At 41.4% G+C, this 24,128-nt stretch overlaps 1 protein-coding gene across 2 annotated transcripts in view; it reads left to right on the top strand.

Moving 5' to 3' along the window:
- PIGN (phosphatidylinositol glycan anchor biosynthesis class N) overlaps positions 1-24,128 on the top strand; it is a 453,184-nt gene that overhangs the window by 49,600 nt on the left and 379,456 nt on the right. For both annotated transcript variants that reach the window (XM_040353586.1, XM_040353585.1), the window contains exons 4-6: positions 4,875-4,973; positions 15,859-15,965; positions 22,307-22,431. In XM_040353586.1, coding sequence (XP_040209520.1) covers positions 4,875-4,973; positions 15,859-15,965; positions 22,307-22,431 — 331 coding nt within the window. The remainder of the gene's footprint in view (positions 1-4,874; positions 4,974-15,858; positions 15,966-22,306; positions 22,432-24,128) is intronic.

The following is a 24,128-nucleotide window of genomic DNA, read 5'->3' as shown; positions in this document are numbered from 1 at the left end:
TTCTACCTATTTTTGGTAAAAAAAAATCGCAATAAGTGTTTATCAATTGGTTTGCGCAAAATTTATAGCGTTTACCAAATAGGGGATAGTTTTTATGCATTTTTAATAATTTTTTTTTTTTACTACTATTGGCGGCGATCAGCGATTTTTTTCGTGACTGCGACATTATGGCGGACACTTCGGACAATTTTGACACATTTTTGGGACCATTGTCATTTTCACAGCAAAAAATGCATTTAAATTGCATTGTTTATTGTGAAAATGACAGTTGCAGTTTAAGAGTTAACTACAGGGGGCGCTGTAGGAGTTAGGGTTCACCTAGTGTGTGTTTACAACTGTAGGGGGGTGTGGCTGTAGGACTGACGTCATCGATCGAGTCTCCCTATAAAAAGGATCACTCGATCGATACGCCGCCAAAGTGAAGCACGGTGAAGCCGTGTTTACACACGGCTCTCCCCATTCTTCAGCTCCGGGGAGCGATCGCGACGGAGCGGCTATAAACGAATAGCCGCGCCGTCGTCCCGGATCACTCCCTGTGGGATTCCGCCCGCCGCACGCAGCAGGGGGGGGGGCCCCGATCGGACCCCCCACCCGCTAGAAGGCAAGGACGTATATATATGCCCTTCTGCCTGTCCGTGCCATTTTGCGGACGTTAATAGTCGTGCGGCGGGCGTTAAGGGGTTAAAAAAATAAATATGCACAGGGGACATTATTTAATATACCAGAGGGGATTGTAGCAATATCATTGTGTTATGATAGAAGCAGGAGGGGAGGGCTGGGGAGTGGATGGAGCTGACAGGCAGGGAGAGAAGGGGTGGGCAGAGAAGAGAGCTTTTTTAGGTTATACAGGTGGCCAAAATACAAAGCCACTGTGCTGTATAACATGCTTTAAGGGAACAGGATCCATTTTTTTTTTTTTTTTTTTAGGGTTACAAACACTACACATTACTGCGCAGAGCTGCTAAGCAAGAAGTACAACCTGCATGTATCATAAACACATACGACTGTCCATCTCCCAAGCATGTGTAATTACAAACTATACATAGAAACAAGGTTTTTAAAACAATAGATTACGGTATCTTTAAATGAAGATGCATAACTAAAATTTACATTTTAGGATGGATGGACTCAATGGGGGTTATTTACTAAAGGCAAATCCACTTTGCACTACAAGTGCAAAGTGCACTTGAAATTGCACTGAACGTGCTCTTGGAAGTGCCCTCATTTCAGATCTACCCCTCAGATTTACAGCGACTGCACTTCCAAGTACACTTTCGGTGTAATTTCAAGTGCACTTTGCACTTGTAGTGCAAAGTGGATTTGCCTTTCGTAAATAACCCTCAATGTGTTTTTTGCATCGGCTCTTGTATTTTTCTGTCTTTGTTTAGGTGCATTATAAAACACTTTTAAAAGTAAGCATATTGACAAATGTGTCATATCATGAGCAGCGTTGAGAACCAGGCACAGAAAAGGAATCAATAATGTTGGTTTTCCAAGTGTTTCAGATAAGTTAAAGAAAGTAGAAGTAGCTATTTTATCATCAGGGATATAGTGGTATGTAAAAAAAAAAGGGAATAAGAGGGAACTTTCCAATTTTTCTTGGTTGCCTTTATATAGTTTTCTCTTATTTCTCTCGACATATTATCAATATGCTTACCATATTGTGTCATAGGCAGTTATACAGGTTGAAGCAATGTGAGGACTTCTGCTGAGTTTGCCGAGTTAGCTGTCAGCATAGATCTATTTTTTCTTTGGTATTTTTTTGTACTCAGGATTTTTTTTTTAAAGTACAATTAAACACAATCACTCTTAATAGATTGTAAAGTGGAACTAATTGATGGCAGGTAGGCTTCTATTGAAGATTGCAGAAGAGCCTCAGTATTGTCTCCTCTGCAATAGAATTTTTATTAGTTTTGCCTTCCAGTAATGTTTCTCTTGCATGCACAGCTCCCTGTACATTTATGGCATTCTTTGTGGCCAGGATTAATTAACTCCTGTGTGCATGACTAGTAGTTTCGCGATCCTGGGCCATTCAATCAAAATGGTTGAAGATGCCAAACGCTGAAGAAGCCCGGAGAAAGATGTTAGTGAGTGAGCTTGCCAACATTGCATTGCTTGAGGATAGTTAAATACAGTGAACTTGAGTTCTGCTTTAATATGATAATGTGTTTTCAAAAGTTGTTTTCAATCGTTTGAAATGGTCAGCTTTCACTAAAATAGTACTTGGTAATCCTACCCTAAAGATCAGGGGTATTGAATTAAAATTCATGAAGGTCCAATCAGTAAAAAAAATGTCCAGCCATTGTCCGAATCATATGTTTGACTCTCAATGGCACCTCTGCACAATGGCAAATGTGGCACATTTTTGCAAGTGCCATATCGCATGGCGCCACAGTACCATGCCTCTTGGTACATTGCAATTTAAAAAAAAAAGAGCCAGGGACTTCTTTTTCTGCGTTCTGCTTATAAGGCAGCCCACACAGAGCGCAGTACGCAATAATGTGAACCTAGCCTCAGAACCTTCACATCACAATCCTTTTATTACATCAGTGTTCTCATTCCCCCTTGCACATCATCCCCCCTATTCACATTGCAGTCCCCAGCCCCCTTCACATTTGTCTTTACCCCCTTTATTGTACCCCTCCTTCACATTGCAGTTTCTAGCCCCCCTCACATTGCTGTTTTCACCCCATTTATTGCCCCCCTTCACATTTCTTTGCTCATCCCCTTTATTGCACCCCCCTCACAAAACTGTCCTCACCCTCTTTTTATAGCACCCCCCTTCACATAACTGTACTCATCCCCTTTATAGCACCCCCCATCACTTTCCTGTCCTCTTCCCCTTTATAGCATTTTTCATCATATAACTGTCCTCACCCATTTTATAGCACCACCCTTCATATTGCAGTCCCCAGCCCCCCCCTTTACATTGCTGTCATCACTGATTACCCCCTGGGGCTTCTGTCTCAATACACATAATAGTCTTTCTATCCAAGCTATTGGATGAATCCCTGTTGACTATTTCAAGTCCTCATTTGCATGATTAAGGAGTACCTGAGTGAGGACTGCATATACTTTACAATTGACCAATAGGAAAGCGGTTGTTGGGAGTGGGTTGTTCCAAATTCTGTATAAAAGTGTGCTGTGTACTTGAAAATAAAGAGTCCTGTTTGAACTTACATACAGCCTGCCTGGTGTTTGTTCCTAATGGGTCTGAACGGCACATAGCTGTAGTTCGGATCCCGGAACCTTGGATGACTGGACCATCAGACGTTGCAATCTGCAAGCTGACTCAATAGTAGCAGAGGAGTGTCGGGAGAGCAGAACCAGGCGAGCAAAGGATCTCATCACAACCCCCTTTATAGCACCCCCTTCACATCCCTATCCTCACCCCCTTGATAGCACCCCCTTCGCATTCCTGTTCTACCCTCTTTATAACACCCCCTTCACATAACTGTCACCCCCTTTATAGGACCCCCATTCACATTCCTGTCCTCACCCCCTTTATAGCACCCCCTTAGCATTCCTGTGCTCACCCCTTTATAGCACCCCCTTCGCATTCCTGTCCTCACCCTTTTTATAGCACCCCCTTCACATTCCTGTTTTACCCTCTTTATAGCACCCCCCTCACATAACTGTCATCCCAATTATAGGTCCCCCCCTTCACATAACTTTCCTCACCCCCTTTATAGCACCCCCCTTTACATAACTGTCTTCACCCCCTTTATAACACTCCATCACATAATTATCCTAACCAGCTTCATAGCACCGACTTCACATAATTGTCCTCACCCTCTTTATAGCACCTCCCTTCACATAACTGTCCACACCCCTTTATATCACCCCCCCATCACTTTCCTGTCCTCATCCCCTTTATAGCAACACCCATCACATAACTGTCCTCGCCCATTTTATTGATGCCTGGTCTAGATTTACTTAAAGGGGTTTATTTATCATAAACATGTATTCTTTCAGGCTAGGTTCAGCTCTCAATAGTGCAGTAATGCATGCACATTTGTGTATGTTACATTAAAGCAGCTTATTCATTTTTAATTGGGCTGCCAATACAGTGCATCTAAAACCACACCAATACATGTAATGTGTAACTGCACTCTGCAGTAAAGCGTGTGAGAATGTAATCCCAGCATCTGGGTTCTGTATCTGTTTTCCTGCCACAGAGATTTGCCTCTGACAGTAGCAGTAGGGCAGTTTCACTGAAAGTGAAAAATCCAATTTGGAGAATGAGAGTCCCTCATGATGGTTGTGGCAGGTGGGCATACTCAGAATCTCAAGTACAAATGTCAAATACTTTAGTGCCTGGAGCACATTAGAAGCAAGCATAGAATTGAATCCCACTAGCATCAGCACAAAACTGAAATATCAGCTTTGGATAGACCGATTTTTTTAAAGTGAAACTCCACTTTTGTTGAGGAAAAAACAACCCCCTCTCTAAGTCAAGTATATACTTTGTAAGGGTTTTAGCAACATTCTGTGCAGAATTGTACCTGTTAGTATTCTGTGCATACTGACACATGCATTCCAATTACTTTCTCATTGCTGAGTGCTAAGTCAGATGGTCTGCTTGCTGTAATCCCACGATTTGAACTGTAATAATAAAAAAACTAGAACAAAAAGCTAGGAATTAATTATGTTCGCAGGATATTACATTTCTGGTGGGTGGTGAACACAACACTCCATTTCTACATACAAGTTACATAGTTGCTGATTTTGTGCTATGAGGTGACACAGACTAATATAGTCCATTTTGTTTATTGTATGATTTGAATGGTAATTGTTTAGAGTAATAATTTGTGAGCTGAATAAACTTTCTGCTTTAAAGTATTTTTAGGTAAGTGTTCATGTCTTCTCTCTAGGTTGGAAGGAAAACCCAGTTGAATTTGATTCTGTTTTTAATGAAAGTACATACACATGGAGCTGGGGCAGCCCTGATATTTTACCTATGTTTGCAAAAGGTATGTGTAATTGTATGGGTGAAGGTAATCGTGATATAAATATCTTATTTCCCATATTGTCCAAATCATTTTCTTTTCCTGAAGAAGCAAATAACCTAATTTAAGGCTGGTTTGTGATGGCACCAGATACAGTGGGGCAAAAAAGTATTTAGTCAGCCACCAATTGTGCAAGTTCTCCCACTTAAAAAGATGAGAGAGGCCTGTAATTGTTATCATAGGTATACCTCAACTATGAGAGACAAAATGTGGAAACAAATCCAGACAATCACATTGTCTGATTTGGAAAGAATTTATTTACAAATTATGGTGGAAAATAAGTATTTGGTCAATATCAAAAGTTCATCTCAATACTTTGTTATATATCCTTTGTTGGCAATGACAGAGGTCAAACGCTTTCTGTAAGTCTTCACAAGGTTGTCACACACTGTTGCTGGTATGTTGGCCCATTCCTCCATGCAGATCTCCTCTAGAGCAGTGATGTTTTGGGGCTGTCGCTGGGCAATACAGACTTTCAACTCCCTCCAAAGGTTTTCTATGGGGTTGAGATCTGTAGACTGGCTAGGCCACTCCAGAACCCTGAAATGCTTCTTATTACGAAGTCACTCCCTCCTTGCCCGGGCGGTGTCTTTGGGATCATTGTCATGCCCTTCTCTTCAGAGAAGCCTACCCTTCTCACACATAACTGTATTTTCATTTGAGTCCATCTGATCATCCCCCACAGCTAACTACCCTTTGTTCCACTTGACCCTCCCTTCTAGATTGTAAGCTCTAACGAGCAGGGCCCTATGATCCCTCCTGTATTGATTGTATTGTGACTGTACTGTCTTCCCTGATGTAAAGCGCTGCGCAAACTGTTGGCGCTATATAAATCCTGTATAATAATAATAATAATAATGCTGAAAGACCCAACCACGTTTCATCTTCAATGCCCTTGCTGAGGGGAGGAGGTTTGCACTCAAAATATCACGATACATGGCCCCATTCATTCTATCATGTACACAGATCAGTCGTTCTGTTCCATTTGCAGAAAAACAGCCCCAAAGCATGATGTTGCCACCCCCATGCTTCACAGTAGGTATGATGTTCTTTGGTTGCAACTCAGCATTCTCTCTCCTCCAAACATGACGAGTTGTGTTTCTACCAAACAGTTCTACTTTGGTTTCATCTGACTATATGACATTCTCCCAATCCTCTTCTGGATCATCCAAATGCTCTCTAGCAAACCTCAAATGGGCCCGGACATGTACTGGCTTAAGCAGGGGGACACGTCTGGCACTGCAGGATCTGAGTCCCTGGTGGCGTAGTGTGTTACTGATGGTAGCCTTTTGTTATGTTGGTCCCAGCTCTCTGCAGGTCATTCACTAGGTCCCCCTGTGTGGTTCTGGGATTTTTGCTCACTGTTCTTGTGATCATTTTGACCCTACGGGGTGAGATCTTGCGTGGAGCCCCATATCGAGGGAGATTATCAGTGGTCTTGTATGTCTTCCATTTTCTAATTATTGCTCCCACAGTTTAATTCTTCACACCAAGCTGCTTGCCTATTGCAGATTCAGTCTTCCCAGCCTAGAGCAGGTCTACAATTTTGTTTCTGGTGTCCTTCAACAGCTCTTTGATCTTCGCCATAGTGAAGTTTGGAGTGTGACTGTTTGAGGTTGTGGACAGTTGTCTTTTGTACTGATAATAAATTCAAACAGGTGCCATTAATACAGGTAATGAGTGGAGGACAGAGGAGCCTCTTAAAGAAGATACAGGTCTGTGAGAGCCAGAAATCTTGCTTGTTTGTAGGTGACCAAATACTTATTTTCCACCATAATTTGCAAATAAATTCTTTACAAATCAGACAGGTAGGTTGCGCGTATTAGTTAGATACCCCTGCACCCCTTTTAGAAACACTGCATTAAAAAAATAAAAATAAAAAAAATCAAACGCAGAGAATAGCTACACCTTACAGTTTGGGTTTAGGATTTCCAGAGAATAGGGGAGGCTCTGGAGAAGTCCTGGAGGCAAGCCTGAGAGGAGGTGACAAGGGAGCTTAAAAGCAGGAGCTCTTGGGAGGATCAAAGTGCACAGTTTGGTTAATATTTTGATATGAGTTTGCTGATGTAGCTGGGGTAGAGTTGTGGATGACTTTGTAAATTGATGTTAATATTTTGAATGTTAGCAGAGAGGGGTGTCAGATACTAAGTGATTGACAAGGTTGATGAGACCTGTAGCAGAAGTCAAGATAGACTGAAGGGCAGATACCCTGTGTAGAGGTAGGCCAACAAGGAAAGAGTTGCAATAGTCGAGGCACGAGATAACCAGGGATTGAATTAGTTTGGTGGTGCCATTGGTTAAGAACAAGTGTGTTTTGGAAATGGAGGAGAAGATAAGGTAAGATTTGATATGAAGTTGGGAGGAAAGGTCAGGTTCCAGAATAACACCTATCATCCTGGTATGAGGGAAAGGAAAGATAGTTGTGATACTGATCTTGGTAGAAAAGGTGGGATCATGGGAAAGGGGAAGTTATATGAGCTCAGTTTTGGAAAGACTGAATTTTAGGAAGTAGTTTGACATTCGTGCTGATATGTCGGTTAGTAGATAAGTGATGCATAAGGAGATTGAAGGGGTGAGCTGAGGAGTAGAGATATAGATTTGGGTGTTATCAGCGTAGAGGTGGTATTGGAAGCATGTGGGTTTGTCAACTGACCAAGGGAAAAATTATAGCTGGAGACGAGAAGGAGTCCAAGGACAGATCCTTTGGGGACCTTTAAGGAAAGTGAAATAGGAGAGGAGGTAGTAGAGTTGTTGGTTACACTAAAGGAGCTCCTAGATAAGTAGGAGGAGAACAAGGAAAAAGTAGAGTCTTGGAGGCTAAGGCAGTAGAATTTTTTGAGAGAGAGCGGGTGATTTTCAGTTCACCCAGGGTTATTAAAAATTCTAATATAGGACCCAGAATGCAGAGATTTGGAGACATTTTAGGGTGGGAAAGAGCCTCTAACCCTGATGATGGGTACTGTGGTCCTGAAAGTGTTAACCCACCTGCGAGGGATGGCTGTATAGGGCAAAAAGCAGTCAGCAGGTGTCCATGAGGTGGGGTGTGAGAAGGCGCTCTATACTGCTTGGGCTACTGAGACACTGCCGAGCTCTGGTGACCTAAAGGGGTTGTAAAGGTTCATCTTTTATTTTCTAAATTGGTTCCTTTTAAGCTAGTGCATTGTTGGGACACTTAGCTTTTCCTTCGATTTCCCTTCAAAATGTTTTTTTTCTTTCTTTGAATTTCTCACTTCCTGTTTCTCCTCAGTAAGCTTTCTACCATCATCCGAGCGGTGGAAAGTCATTTAGAACAGCTTACTGAACACCTTACTGAGGAGGAACAGGAAGTGAGAAATTCAGACAAAGAAAACAAAGAAAACATTTTTTAGAAGGGAAATCGAAGGAAAGGGTAAGTGAACCAACAATGCACTAGCTTAAAGGAACCTATCTAGAAAGTAAAAAACAAACCTTTACAACCCCTTTAACTTTAGGCCCTTGTAGCAGACACGGACTTTAAACCATGTTGTGGGACAAGGCTTAGCTGGTGGGGAGCCAAAGCCTTGATTTATACCTGTGGTTGAAGGACTGTCTTGCTTATTTGAATTCTAAACTTAAACTAGTTTTGGTTTACCTTTTTAAAAAATAAAGACTGTTAGCTTTTACCAACACAGCTGGCTGGTGATCTGCACTACCCCAAATGCAGTTGTGGGTGAAAGCCAGACTATAAGGGGTCAAGATGGTTGTTTTTGATTTTGTTAACATTGCAGCTCAGATGGTTGTAAACTAGGTATTCTAGGATTTTGTAGTTGAATGGGAGCAAGGATATGCGTCTTAGGCCCCGTACACACGACCGAGTTTCTCGGCAGAATTCAGCCAGAAACTCGATCGGAGCCGTATTCTGCCGAGAAACCCGGCTGTGTGTACACTTTTGGCCGAGGAAACCGACGAGGATCTCGTGGGCCAAATAGAGAATATGTTCTCTATTTCCTCGTTAGTCAACGGGAAAACTTGGCTCGCCGAGATCCTCGGCGGCTTCACAAGGAACTCGACGAGCAAAACGATGTGTTTTGCTCGTCGAGTTTCTCGGCCGTGTGTACGGGGCCTCAGGTGTTCAGACTGGTATCAGCCAACATGGCCTTTTTATGTGTAGAGGTTAACAGAACATGTTTTAGAGGGTAGTGGCAGATGCTAGTATACAGGAACCAATTGAATATGTGAGTATTATAGGGTAGAATAGAGCAAGAAGATGAACAGAGCAGATAAGAAGGAATGGTGTCCAGGGGGCAGGTGGTGAGGTGGGCAATAGAGAAAAGTTTAGCAATCTCCCCTGTAGAGACAGGGTCAAAAATGAGAGTGCTGCTGAACAGCAAAAAAGAGAGTTAAAGATAGAAAGGATTTTACTAACACTGGTTTGTTAACAAGAGAAAATAGGTCTGTTTGGCAGCATGGAGGGAGAATTTTATATTTTAGGCAGCTTTATATAGGGCAAAATCTTGCAGGGAACTATTTTTTTTGCAGCTACCGTATTTGCCGGTGTATAAGGCGACCGGGCATATAAGACGACCCCCTAATTTTAATTTTTTTTAAAGATTTTTTGCCTGTACTCACTGTATAAGACGACCCCCCCTTCTGAGGCTTCCGACGCTTCATATTTCTTCCTTCTGGAGCCATATTCTTCCTTCTTGATGGAGCTGGGGCCAATCACGGCGAGCAATGCTTGGATTGGCAGAGGCTGTAACATCATTAGCCCACACCTCTCTGACTCTCAAAGTCAATCCGAGCAGCTTACTGTATGTAACCTGCTCAGTTCGGATTGGAGTAACAACCTCTGCCAATCCGAGCAGGCTCTGTATTAATTTGAATACATAGCTCACCGGGAATGGCTAAGCGGTATATACTGTAAGTAGCCAAAGCTATATACAGTATTACTGCACATCCAGCAGGCATCCGAGCAGCTGACCCGGCGTATAAGACGACCCCTGCTTTTTGGCCAGTTTGGTGTAGTGTAGAAGGTAGTCTTATACACCAGCAAATACAGTATATCGTTTGAGACTTCTGGTGTCATCTGTTTGCAGGGTTGTGTATAGTGAGGAGAGCAAGTGTATCCGGTAAATATGAGAGTGATCTGTTGTAGACAGAGGTGGGCAGGGCAGGACATGGGTGAGATTTTGTCGTAGAGGTCATCAGTAGCAGAATAGAGAGGAGAAGTGGTGAAAGTTTCTATGGGTAACTGTTTGCTGATTGAGACAGATTGAGTATATACTGTAAGTTGTGATCTGAGAGAAAAAAACAGGGGTGTTCAGGAAGTTGCAAGGAGTGCAGAGTCGGGAGAAAACAGGGTCAAGCTTGTTCATATACTAAACCTAATTGCAGTGCTGCAACTGTATCATTATATGTTAACAATAATACAATTCTTCCTGTCCCCAAACCTTCAGTCAAATATCAGAAAATGATATGCACTCAACCAATCTATGTGCTGGTAAATCCTTATGCCGCATACACACGACCGTTTTTCGGGATGTAAAAATGTTTTAATGTCATTAAAAAATGATTGTGTGTAGGCTCCAGAGCATTTTTCACAACGTAAAAAATGGCCATTAAAAATGTAGAACATGCTCTAAATTTTCACGTCATTTTTAACGTTGTAAAAAACGGTCGTGTGTGGGCTTTATGGACGTGAAAAAACGTGCATGCTCAGAAGCAAGTTATGACACGGGACCGCTCGTTCTGGTAAAACTAGCGTTCGTAATGGAGTTAGCACATTCATCACGCTGTAACAGATTGAAAAGCGCAAATCGTCTCTCACCAAAGTTTTACTAACACAAAATCGGCAAAAGCAGCCCCAAGGGTGGGGCCATCCGAATGGTACTTCCCCTTTATAGCGCCGTTGTACGTGATTCCCCATGTGATCCACCAGAAGCCACACCAAACTCTCACCTTATTGTTTGACCTATAAATACAATAGGTCAAAATGCACCTTTCCCTTTAAGGGGCAGAAGGATATCAAGCTGTTCACTGCAGTCTTCTACTGGACTCATGTCTCACCGTTTATCTTCCATGTTCTTCTAATGCTCTTTAAAATGGAACTTCACTCTCCTTATGCTGCCAACATTAGTAAATAGATAGAAAGGTATATGATATTTACTTTTTTCAAACTTTTTTCTTTTTTTTAACATTTCTTTAGTTACTTTCTGGTTTTCAGGCCTAGCCAAATGATGTCATACATCCCATGAGTAATCAGAAGGGGAGGAGGAGTTTTCTCAGCTAAGTGCACCCTCCTGCCTGCATGGCTGAACTAAAGGCAGATGGATTCCATGAAGTAAATGCTATAAATGCCCTTACACAAGATGGCCATGGCCAGAAATGCTAGGGGGGGGGGGGGGGTATTTTTCAAACTGATTTCTTAGCAAAATAAATCATGGGGACATGAATGGGTGGGGGCCTTTGCTTTGAATATTAAAATGTATTAAATGGCGTTTGTGGTGCACAGATGCAGCGTAGTTCCAGTTTAGCTTCCATGTTTTTCCGCTAGGCTGTGTTGCAGTGTGAATGGGGCACATAGGAAGCAATTGTTTCCTATGTGTCCCTGCAGTGACAGACGGTTTAGTGTGCGGTAGAACATCTGTCAACGAACATAGTGTGAATTGGCCCTTAAAGAAAAGGTGCATTTTGACATTGTATTTATGGGTCAAATGATAAGGTGAGAGTGTGAGTCACATTTATCACATTTAAAGTGGTTGTTGACCACAAAAAGGACTTGGCAATTTTAAATGGTCACTAAAGGAAACATTTTTTTTTAGCTAAATAGCTTCCTTTACCTTACTGCAGTCCTCATTGTTCGTTTTTGCTCTGATGTTGCTGTAATTGTTCTCTGTTATGGACACTTCCTGGTTGTCTGTTTCCTGATAACCACAGTACTGGGAGATTCTAGTTTCATTTTCCAAACCTTCACTGCTCTATGGCTCTGTACATGCACACAGGCAGGATAACATGCAAAAACGAAACTAAATGCAAAAACGAAAGTAGATGCAAAAACAAAACTACAGGTACATTATATGATTGTTTTTTATCTATTTTTAATCAATTTTAAAAGGAATCCGTTAACTATTATGTCTCTGTACCCTGTAAACAGTCATTTCAGCAAAAACAAATTTTTCCTTTACAACTCCTTTAACTTTTTACAGTGCATCTGGAAGGTATTCACACCGCTTCACTTTTTCCACATTTTGTTATGTTACAGCCTTATTGCAAAATGGATTAAATTCATTATTTTACTCAAAATTCTACAAACAATACCCCATAATGACAATGTGAAAGACGTTTGTTTGGAATCTTTGCAAATTTATAAAAAATCTAAATAAATCACATGTACATAAGTAATCACAGCCTTTGCTCAATACTTTATTGAAGCAACTTTGGCACCAAGTACTCTATTACAGCCTCAAGTCTTTTTGAGTATGATGCTACAAGCTTGGCACACCTATATTTGGTCAGTTTTCCCATTTTTTTTCTTTGCAGGACCTTTCAAGCTCCATCAGGTTGTATGGGGAGCATCGGTGCACAGCCATTTTCAGATCTCTCCAGAGCTGTTCAATCGAGTTCAAGTCTGGGCTCTGGCTGGGCCACTCAAGGACATTTACAGAGTTTTCCCATAGCCATTCTTTTTTTATGCTGGCTGTGTGCTTAGGATCGTTGTCCTGTTGGAATATGAACCTTCACCACAGTCTAAAGTCCATAGAACTCTGCCGAAAGAAGCCAGACTGCGAGTCGGCTCTATACGACGCCTGCGCACCGTCGTTCGGCTTCTGTCGGGAACTCGTGACGCGCTGTATGCGCCGGTCGGAAGCATGTCAATCAATTAGGAACGCCCAGTCCCGCAGATTACATACCCGGAAGCCACGCTGAAAATATAGATAAAACGGTATGTACGGCAAGGAATTAAAAAAAAAACAGCCTAATTTCATTCTAACAAGTCGGCTGAATGTAATGTTAAACATTTTTTTGGGGGTGAACCCCCGCTTTAAAGTGGAGTTTCCATCCCAAAATTTTTTTTTCATTATTGTGCTCATTAGACCTAAAAAAGAAAAAAAGAAAAAAAAAATGTTTTACTCATCTGGAAATGCCTGTTGCTATGCAGTCCCACGAAATTTGCCTATGGAATCACCTAGGATCCTGACATCATCTCCCTCTAATGCTCCTAGGAAATGTGTGTCATCATTTCCCAGGATGCACTGCGCTACCCAATTATCACTCCCCATCCAAGACTTCCAGGAAGTAAGTGCTTGTGGGCTTCACAATGCCCACAGGCAAAATGACAACGGTGTGGACATAGTTATTCAAAAAAGATAGTTTATAAAACTATGCAGATTTATATTATAAAAACGCATGATGAAAGGACATACGTTTAAAAAATGCTAATTATGGTTGGAACCCCACTTTAAGGATGTTTCTTTACATTGCTGTATTCATCTTTCCCTGGATCCTGACTAGTTTCCCAGTTTCTGCTGCTAAAAAACATCATGATGCTACCACCACCATGCTTCACTGTAGGGATGATATTGGCCAGGTGATGAGCAGTGCCTGGTTTCCGCCAGACCTTTACACTTGTCATTCAGGCCAAAGAGTTTATTTGTTGTTTCGTAAGACCAGAAAATGTTGTTTCTCATGGTCTGAGTGTCCTTGGCAAATTCTAGGGGAGCTGTCATGTGCCTTTTACTGAGCAGTGGCTTTCGTCTGGCCACTCTATCATATAGGCCTGATTGGTGAAGTGCTGCAGAGATGGTTGTTCTTCTGGAAGGTTCTCCTCTCTCCACAGAGAAATGCTGGAGCTCTGTCATTGGGTTCTTGGTCACTTCCCTGACTAAGGGCCTTCTCCCCCTATTGCTCAGTTTGACCGGGCGACCCACTCTAGGTAAGAGTCCCGGTGGTTCCAAACTTCTTCCATTTATGGATGATAGAGGCCACTGTGCTCATTGGAACCTTCAATGCTGCAGAAATGTTTCTGAACCCTTCCCCAGATCTGCACTTTGATGCAATCCTATCTTGGAGGTCTACAGACAATTTCTTATGCCCCGTACACACACGATCAGGCTTTTGCCCGGCCAAACTAACATCTGAATTCTGATGGAATTCCATCGGAGTAAAAGAGAACATATTCTCTATCTAAACTCCGATGGAATTCCTCTGAAAAAAGTCAGATGGGGCATACACACGGTCGGAATTTCCGATGGAAAAAGTCTGTTGAACTTTTTCCATCGGAAATTCTGATCGTGTGTACGAGGCTTTAGACATCATGGCTTGGTTTGTGCTCTGACATGCACTGTTAACTGTGGGACCTTATATAGAAAGGTGTGTGCCTTTCCAAATCATGTCCAATCAACTGAATTTACCACAGGTGGACGCCAATCAAGTTGTAGAAACATCTCAAGGATGATCAGTGGAAACAGGCTGCACCTGAGTGTCCTGGCAAAGGCTGTGAACATTTATGTAGATGTGATTTTTTCCTTTTTTATTTTTAGAAAATTTAAAAAGATTTCAAACAAACTTCTTTCACGTTTTCATTATGGTGTATTTTTTGTTTAATTTTAAGGAAAATAATGAATGTAATCCATTTTGGAATAAGGCTGTAACATAACAAAATGTGGAAAAAGTGAAGCGCTGTAAATACTTTCCGGATGCACTGTATTTGTTTATTCACAATTATTTTCTTAATATGCACATAGTGGTACTTTATATGTAAGCTGTATTGAGTCTCAGGCCTCGTACACACGACCAAACATGTTTGCTGAAACTGGTCCGTGGACCAGTTTCCGCGGACATGTTCGGTCGTCTGTACGGCCGACCGGACCGTTTTCCAGTGGACATTTGTCCAGCCGACCGTTTACCGGCGGACAAAAGTTTCTTAGCATGCTAAGAAACTTGTCCGCTGGAACGATGTCCGCCGGACATGTCCGATGGACAGTATGACCGATCGGACATGTCCGCTGGCCCGAGAACCCGCGCATGACGTCGAAGTGATTCGACGCATGCGTGGAAGCATTTAACTTCCGGGTTTGCGCACATCGCCGCGTCATCGTCGCCGTCACCTTCACGTCGTTGTCACGTCACCGCGTATTCTGTCCGCGCAAATTTTGGTTTGATGGTGTGTACAAACATCAGACCAAAATCTCCGAGCGGACATGTCCGATGAAAACGGTCCGCGGACCGTTTTCATTGGACAGATCCGGTCGTGTGTACGAGGCCTCAGGATTACCAGCACACAGACTGATTTTTTGTATATCATTTTTTGATATTTGATTTATGGTTTGGGGATAGGAAGAATTATTTTATAGTGGACATTAGGTTTAAAATATATGCAGTTTGTAGTGTGTGGGAACACATTATATTGCAAGCAGTGAAAAATAGTGATTTGGACACAATATTTAGAAGATTCCGCAAGGGTTAGTTGCTTCATAAAAGGTCAAGCTTGTTACTGTCAGAGTGTGTATTCATTGTGTTAGGTTGAAAGATGAGATTATTTTGTGAAGTTTAATGGTAGACAGTGTGGTAGCGTTAACATCAAAGTTGAAGTCACCTAGAATGATAATGGGTATTTCAAGAGAAAAAGGAGATAATGTATTGTAGCCAAGCAGAGAAGTCCTCATGGAAGAGAGCAATAAAGATGGAGGTGAAGGAAGAACTTGGAAAGTACTTTGTACTGATGGGATTCCATCTCCATCCCCTTTTTATTCACCGGGTCTGGGTGTGTGTGTCCAGTGGAGGTCAGCAGCTGAAGAGGGAGTCAGTCTGTTGTAGTTTTCTTGTTTTCTGGTAATCTTTCAGTCGTATTGTAACAATTTAGGTTGACAGCTAGTGATAAATGTATTTTCAGGTGCCAGTGGAAATCATATATTTACACATTGTTACTCCGCATCAAGTGAGGACTTTGCATCTGAAGATGCTACTGAACTGGACACTTGGGTATTTGACAATGTGAAGGTGAGTGACAAATTAAATCATATGTTGTTATTATTTGGTTTGAAAGACAAGCTGTGTGTCAGTTTTCATAGATGCAAAAAAAAATATAATTGTTTTAGAAAATATTAAATATTTCTTTAAAATAATCTCACACAACGTCCAAGGCTTTAACTCACCTAACAAACGGAAAAAGGCCTTCTTCCAATACAAGAAACTAGACGCTAAAATAGTGATGTTACAAGAAACACATTTCTTAAATGACTCTCACCCCACTTTCTTTAATAAATCTTTTAACCAATCCTTCTACACATCTTTCTCCTCAAAAACCAAAGGAGTCGCCATCTTCTTTCACCACTCTTTCCCTATAGAGATACAACAAGTTTACAAAGACCAAGAGAGCAGATTCATTATTCTTAAAGGCACTCTCTCAGGCAAAGACATCACCATAGCCAACATTTACGCCCCTAACGATTCCCAAACAGCATTCTTTACACACTTTCTTAATAAACTACAACAATTTCATTCCCCACATATCATACTAGGCGGAGACTTTAACTCGGTTCCGCAACCCAACTTAGACAGAAGCAAACAAACCTTAAACTCTAAATCCTTCTCCAAGACAACCTCCTCTCTCCTATTTAACCTCCAGTTGATAGACTCTTGGCGAGCCTTGAACATAGGTGCAAGAGACTACACCTTTTATTCACACCCACACGATTCTTACTCAAGAATTGATCATATTTTCTGCACCCCAATAATTCTAGCTAATTCCCTTGGCGCCGATATTCATCCTTGCTCCTGGTCTGATCACAATATTGTCACCCTTACCACAAAATTCATAGGTCTCTCCCCCACCTCCTATTCTTGGAGATTGAATGAATCCCTTCTAACAGACCCTAACCACCAACAAGGAATTGACACAGAGATTAAAGAATATTTTTCCCTGAATGACACCCCTGAAACTTCTGCAGCCACACTCTGGTCAGCTCATAAAGCAGTAATTAGAGGCCACTTGATTAGACGCGCAGCCCAACGTAACAGAAATAATGTTGATAAAATCATCTCCCTCATGAAAGACCTCCATAACCTATACAAAATCCATACACGTTCACATGACCCTGCTGTCTTTAAAACCATCTCTCTTAAACGCAACGAGCTTGACACATTGCTTTCCCTTAAAGCAGAAAAGTCACTCAGATGGTCGAAAGCTAGGTTTCTTCTCTCCAGCAACTCATACTCAGCAATGTTCGCCCGTAAACTTAATCAATCCCTCAAACCGTCACATATCTACAAACTCAAAAATAACAGGAACCAAGTTGTCACACACCCGAAAGAAGTACTTTCGATATTCACAAAATTTTACTCTGACCTTCTCTCTGCACCAAAACCCTCCCCACCCTCTCTACCATCCACGTGGTTGAACAATCTCCCCTTCCCTAAACTCAATCAAACACAAATAGACAACCTTAACATGCCATGCTTAGACGAAGAACTAGAACAAATTATCAAAACACTTAAGAAAAATTCCGCCCCAGGCCCAGATGGATTCTCATCACTTTATTACAAACAATATTCTCAGATCCTAGTCCCACACTTGAAGAAACTTTTTAATTGCGTCTTAAAAGGCGATCACTTCCCAGACGAGATGCTACTTGCCAACATGTCCTTGATCCCAAAACCCAACAAAGACCATACTCTCCCCCAAAATTACAGACCAATCTCTGTCATAAATAATGACCTTAAAATATTCAGCAGACTCCTTGCTAACAGACTTTCCTCTATTATCCCTACTCTCATTTCCCCCTTCCAATCAGGCTTCATCCCCGGAAGACAAATCACAGATAACATCAGACTAGTCACAAATATAGTCCAGGATGCCAAGATACATTCCAACCCTGTTTTGTTACTCAGCCTTGATATAAACAAAGCCTTCGACAGTGTGCATTGGTCATTCTTGGACAGTGTTCTACATAAATATGGCTTCACTGGCGAATTCTTACACGCATTTCATGCACTCTACCATAATCCCTCCACCAGAATACGTCTCCCGGGTTGTAACTCTGAGTTTTTTAAAGTAGGCAAAGGTACTAGACAGGGCTGTCCCCTTTCCCCTTTACTTTTTGCACTAGCAATTGAACCACTTTCCACAGCAATCCTCACCAACCCAGATATTAAAGGTTACTCATCTGGACCCGATACATATAAACTAAGCATGTATGCAGATGACATGCTACTCTTCCTCACACAACCGGTCAATACACTTCCTAACCTTCTACAAACCCTAAACAATTTCGCATCCATATCAGGCCTCACAGTCAACGTCTCAAAATCAATAGGCATGCCCATCAACATCCCCCCACTGGAATTAGATTCCATACGCTCCTCCTTCGAATTTTCTTACACCCCAGATTCTCTCCCATACCTAGGTATTTATCTCACCCCTAATCTTGATGACCTTGCAAGTAAAAACTACATCCCGATGTTTCAAAAATTAAGGGCGACACTTAAAATGTGGAAATCTTTCAAGATCTCTTTCCTCGGTAAAATCACAGCGATTAAAATGACACTCCTCCCAAAATTACTTTATCTATTTAGGGCACTCCCCATTAGAATTAATAAATCCCTTATCACCAAATTCCAATCTGATATTAACAAATTTGTTTGGTCGGACTCTCACCCCCGTTCTCCTAGACAAGTCTTGCACAAATCTCAGAGATCTGGCGGCCTCGGCCTCCCAGACCTTTGGCTATACTACCTTTCAGCAAGATGGACCCAAACAGCACAATGGCACATCCCGCATTCCAAGATCCCATGGATAGCTTTCGAGAAATCCTCAATATCCCCATTCACCATCTCAGGTATTCTCTGGGGAAATAAAATCTCAATTCCATCCCTAAATTCCCGTAACCAAATTGTAGCACATTCTTATCACTTATGGAAGCTCCATAATGGAAAATATAACCTCATCTCTAAATCCCCACCGTTTGCTACATTTATAGGAGACCCAAAATTCAAACAAAACTCTCCAATAGACCTTTCATGGTGGAAGACTAAAAACCTCACTACACTTAACAAATTTATTATAGGTACAAACTTCATCCCCTTCTCCACCCTGAAAGCTAAATATCAGATTCCGGACTCGGAATTCGATAATTTCATCCTTATCAAACAATTTTTCGAAACTCACTTCAAAACCACAAACACCCAATCCCCCTCTCATTTTGAAAAACTCTGTCGCGATTCCCCCAGGATGAAAGGTTTCATCTCAGAACTTTATTTCATCATGTCTAACAACACAGAGCCCAATAAATTATCATATATGCTAAAATGGGAACAAGACCTTAACTTTACGTACTCCCCAGTAAACTGGGACAACTGTATAACCAATTTACACAAATGCACCAGATCTATTGCAATCAAGGAAACAGCCCTAAAAGTATTTATCAGATGGTATTATACCCCGACCAAACTCCACGCCATTTTTCCCTCAATCCCCTCCTCATGCTTTAGAGGATGCGATGATTCGGGTTCTTTCCCCCACATTTTTTGGTCTTGCGATAAGGTCAAGAATGTTTGGTTACAGCTTGAAAGTTTTGCCTCTAAAATTTCAGATAAACCAATCACCCTTACAATACATAACTGTTTACTTTTCTCCCCCATCACGGACCTTTCCACATGCCATATGAGACTCATCCATACAATATGTGTAGCCATACACTGGCTGATTGCATCTCAATGGAAATCTCCAATAATACTCCTAAATCCACTCAAACACAGAATTAACGAGATAAATTTGATGGAAAAAATCTCCCATACGCTACAAAACACCATGCACATTTTCAACAATAAATGGTCCCCCTGGTCTGAATATTCACCTCTCTTTTTTAATACAAACTAATTTCTTTATTATACCACATTCTTTTTAACATGGCTTCCCTCAATATTCTTTCAAGATCCTCCATGGTTTTTTCCCATCTCTAAGTAAAGCCTGTTAACCCCAATTGCTTTGCTGTGTCATATTATATTTCTGTTTCTGATAAGAACTTACCACATCTTTTATAATTATGCTGTATTTTTATATATATCCAACTATGTACCGCTCTCTATCTTTTGCAATAAAAGTTTGTAAACAAAAAAAAGAAAATATTAAATATTTCTTTACAAAAAGTGGTTACCAGTATTGGTGGATTAGATTACTAGATTATTGGTAGAAATAAACCTACAAAATTGAAAAATAGTAAAAAGGATTCAGTTGTGCTTTATAAAAAATATGTGCTGATGTTTTAACCTTTATTAAAGTGGTTCTGAAGGCTCAAAGTTTTTTTTACCTTAAACAATTGTAAAGGTAAAATAATAATAATAATAATAATAAAAAATAACAAACATGTCTATACCTGCCTGTTCTGTTCAAAGCCACTTCCCATGGGGGCACTTGTGTGCTTACTCGCACCCGACCCCTGCTGCTACGTCCACTGACACAGACAATGGCCCTGCTTCCCCTCTCCCTCATTACTTGCTTTGATTGACAAACAATGGCTCCCAGTGCCCCAGCAAGACCCAGAAGTGAGGGGATAGAAGAGCTGGCGCCTGATCGAATGAGGGCTCAGAAAAGTAAAAGGGGGGATGCTGACCCCTAAACATTTTTTACCTCAACGTGAGGAATGCAAGGTAAAAAACCCTCTGGGTGCAGCTCCCCACCCAGCCCCCCCCTTATACTTACCTGAGCCCGTTCTCGAACCAGTGATTTTCACGAGAGCAGCTGCACCCCTAGGTCTCTCTCTCTTTACTGACTCAGACAGCAGTGGGAGGTATTGGCTCACAGCCAGTGAGCCAATGAGGAGAAAGCGGAGGGTGGGGCTCAGTCGCCATTTGTGTGTGAATGGACACACAGAGTGTGGCTCAGGAGCAAGCCTGCTCGAGTGCCCCCATAGCATGAGGCTTGCAATTGGTGGACACTCGAGTGGGAGGAGCCAGGACTGCCGACGGGGGAACCAAAAACAAGAGGAAAGGGGCTGCTCTGTGCAAAACCATTGTACAGAGCAGGCAAGTATAAAATGTTTGTTATTAAAAAAAAAAAAGAAAAAAAATATTTTTTTTTTCTTTTAGAATCTCTTTAACCACTTAAGCCCCGGACCAATATGCAGCCTAAAGACCCAAGGGGTTTTTACAGTTCGGGACTGCGTCGCTTTAACAGACAATTGCGCGGTCGTGCGACGTGGCTCCCAAACAAAATTGGCGTCCTTTTTTCCCCACAAATAGAGCTTTCTTTTGGTGGTATTTGATCACATCTGCGGTTTTTAGTTTTTGCGCTATAAACAAAAATAGAGCAACAATTTTGAAAAAAAAGCAATATTTTTTACTTTTTGCTGTAATAAATATCCCCCAAAAACATATATAAAAACATTTTTTTTCCTCAGTTTAGGCCGATACGTATTCTTCTACCTATTTTTAGTAAAAAAAATCGCAATAAGCGTTTATCGATTGGTTTGCGCAAAATTTATAGTGTTTACAAAATAGGGGATAGTTTTATTGCATTTTTATTTTTTTTTATTTTTTTACTACTAATGGCGGCGATCAGCAATTTTTTTCGTGACTGCGACATTATGGCGGACACTTCGGACAATTTTGACACATTTTTGGGACCATTGTCATTTTCACAGCAAAAAATGCATTTAAATTGCATTCTTTATTGTGAAAATGACAGTTGCAGTTTGGGAGTTAACCACAGGCGGCGCTGTAGGAGTTAGGGATCACTGTGTATGTGTTTACAACTGTTTGGGGGTGTGGCTGTAGGAATGACGTCATCGATCGTGTCTTCCCTATAAAGGGAATGACGCGATCGATGCGCCGCCATAGTGAAGGACGGGGAAGCCGTGTTTACACACGGCTCTCCTCGTTCTTCAGCTCCGGGGAGCGATCGCGACGGAGCGGCTATAAACAAATAGCCGCGCCGTGGTCCCGGATCGCTCCCCGAGCGGACCCGACCTCCGCATGTAGCGGGGGGGGTCCCGATCGGACCCCCCACCCGCTAATAGGGGAGGACGTACCCATACGCCCATGTGCCTGTACGTGCCATATTGTGGACGTATATGTACATGGGCTGGTCCTTAAGTGGTTAAGGCTGCATTCATTTCTACATAAGACTTATAATATGCCTTATTTTGACAACATTTACTTCCCCTAATATGTTATATACTGAAATTAGTAATTGCTCCTGATGTAGTACTACATATGGTATCATTGGTTATGAAAAATGTCCTGTTACTGTGTTTTGATATTGTTATTACTTAAATAGTTGCTGATGCAGGTTGTTGGAATTCTGTGTAATAATGTTATCAATATTATCAATGTTTGTCTTTTAGAATTTCTTTAGGTCTGCCCAAAGCAACCAAACACTATTCGATAAACTAAATGAAGAAGGAGTAGTGTTTTTCCTTCATCTGCTTGGTCTAGATACCAATGGACATGCTCATAGGCCGGGTTCCAGGTGTGTACCCTAAATTGTTCTTGGGTAGAGGGACTACAGAAGGCACTTTTGTTTTCACCCCAATATCTGTTGTTTTGACTTTCTAGTAAAATTATTAACTAACCAAAAGAAAAAATGCCAAAATGTCTGTCAGATGTTTTTGTGTTCGTATTATGTGGCCAACACAGGTTAAATTGTGCATTAGGGTTAGCTATACATACTATGGCAGCTGCTGTCACATACAGACTATACACAGTCAGATTTTGTTTGAGTTATTGCTTTGTGCTGATCCTAGATGATTGCCACCTGATAGGGTGGATTTGGATCAGATCAGGCAACAATCTCATCCCTATTGGCACTAGAAAATGCTGTATTCCCAGCTGAATGATCAAGGAGCTGGCCATAAACTGGTATCTTTTTAAATTAACTTTTGTACAAAATCTCTCAGTACATTTAAGGACTTGACGAGTGATGTTCGAAAGTACTTCAAAATTTGATTTTGAAATTAATGGACTTTCCTGAAGGAACACTTGTTAGAAACTTGTCCTGAGGGAACACCACATACACTGTTAGAAACTTGTCCTGAGGGAACACCACATACACTGTTAGAAACTTGTCCTGAAGGAACACCACATACACTGTTAGAAACTTGTCCTGAAGGAACACCACATACACTGTTAGAAACTTGTCCTGAAGGAACACCACATACACTGTTATAAACTTGTCCTGAAGGAACACCACATACACTGTTAGAAACTTGTCCTGAAGGAACACCACATACACTGTTAGAAACTTGTCCTGAAGGAACACCACATACACTGTTAGAAACTTGTCCTGAAGGAACACCACATACACTGTTAGAAACTTGTCCTGAAGGAACACCACATACACTGTTAGAAACTTGTCCTGAAGGAACACCACATACACTGTTAGAAACTTGTCCTGGAGGAACACCACATACACTGTTAGAAACTTGTCCTGAAGGAACACCACATACACTGTTAGAAACTTGTCCTGAAGGAACACCACATACACTGTTAGAAACTTGTCCTGAAGGAACACCACATACACTGTTAGAAACTTGTTCATCTGAGGAAAAATGATTGATCTTGCTTCTTGGAATATTCTCATCACTGCAGTTGAAAACGAATGGCGAATCGACCCCACTAAACTTTAGAAAATTACAAATATTCCTAAAATGAAACATTTGAAAAATGAAACAATTTAAACAGAATTCTACTAGTGTATGGCCAGCTTTAGAAAACCTTGTCTAATTAATGTTTCCCCCCCAAGGCAATGATGCTAATGCTATCTGGCTGCACCACTTAAGTTGGCCATATATGATTAATTTTTTTCCCAGTTAACCAGCGGTTTGAATGAAAAAAAAAATTAGCCAGTTTTCCCATCCACACATGCAATGTGGATGGGGGAATCCTCCCACTGTGCTATTGTCATCTTCCGATGGGGAACCTTCCCTGCTGGCAAAATATAATGATCAGTGTTGCCAACTATAGCCAGCAGTACTGATTGTTTGGGATAAACCCGACAGCCTCGCTATACGCAAGCCAATTGATAGAGCGACTTGTGAACAACCAGCTAGCTCATTGTAGGCTGAACCGGCCAATATTTAAACCGGGCATGTCTGGCTTTACTGCTACACACTTGAGAATGCTTGAGAGACCTGTATGTTTTAATCAAAACTGTGGAAAAAAAATGAT

This window comes from Rana temporaria, chromosome 5, assembly GCF_905171775.1.
Source record: "Rana temporaria chromosome 5, aRanTem1.1, whole genome shotgun sequence".
NCBI classification, from domain to species: domain Eukaryota; kingdom Metazoa; phylum Chordata; class Amphibia; order Anura; family Ranidae; genus Rana; species Rana temporaria.
This window is presented reverse-complemented; position numbering and strand designations above follow the sequence as displayed.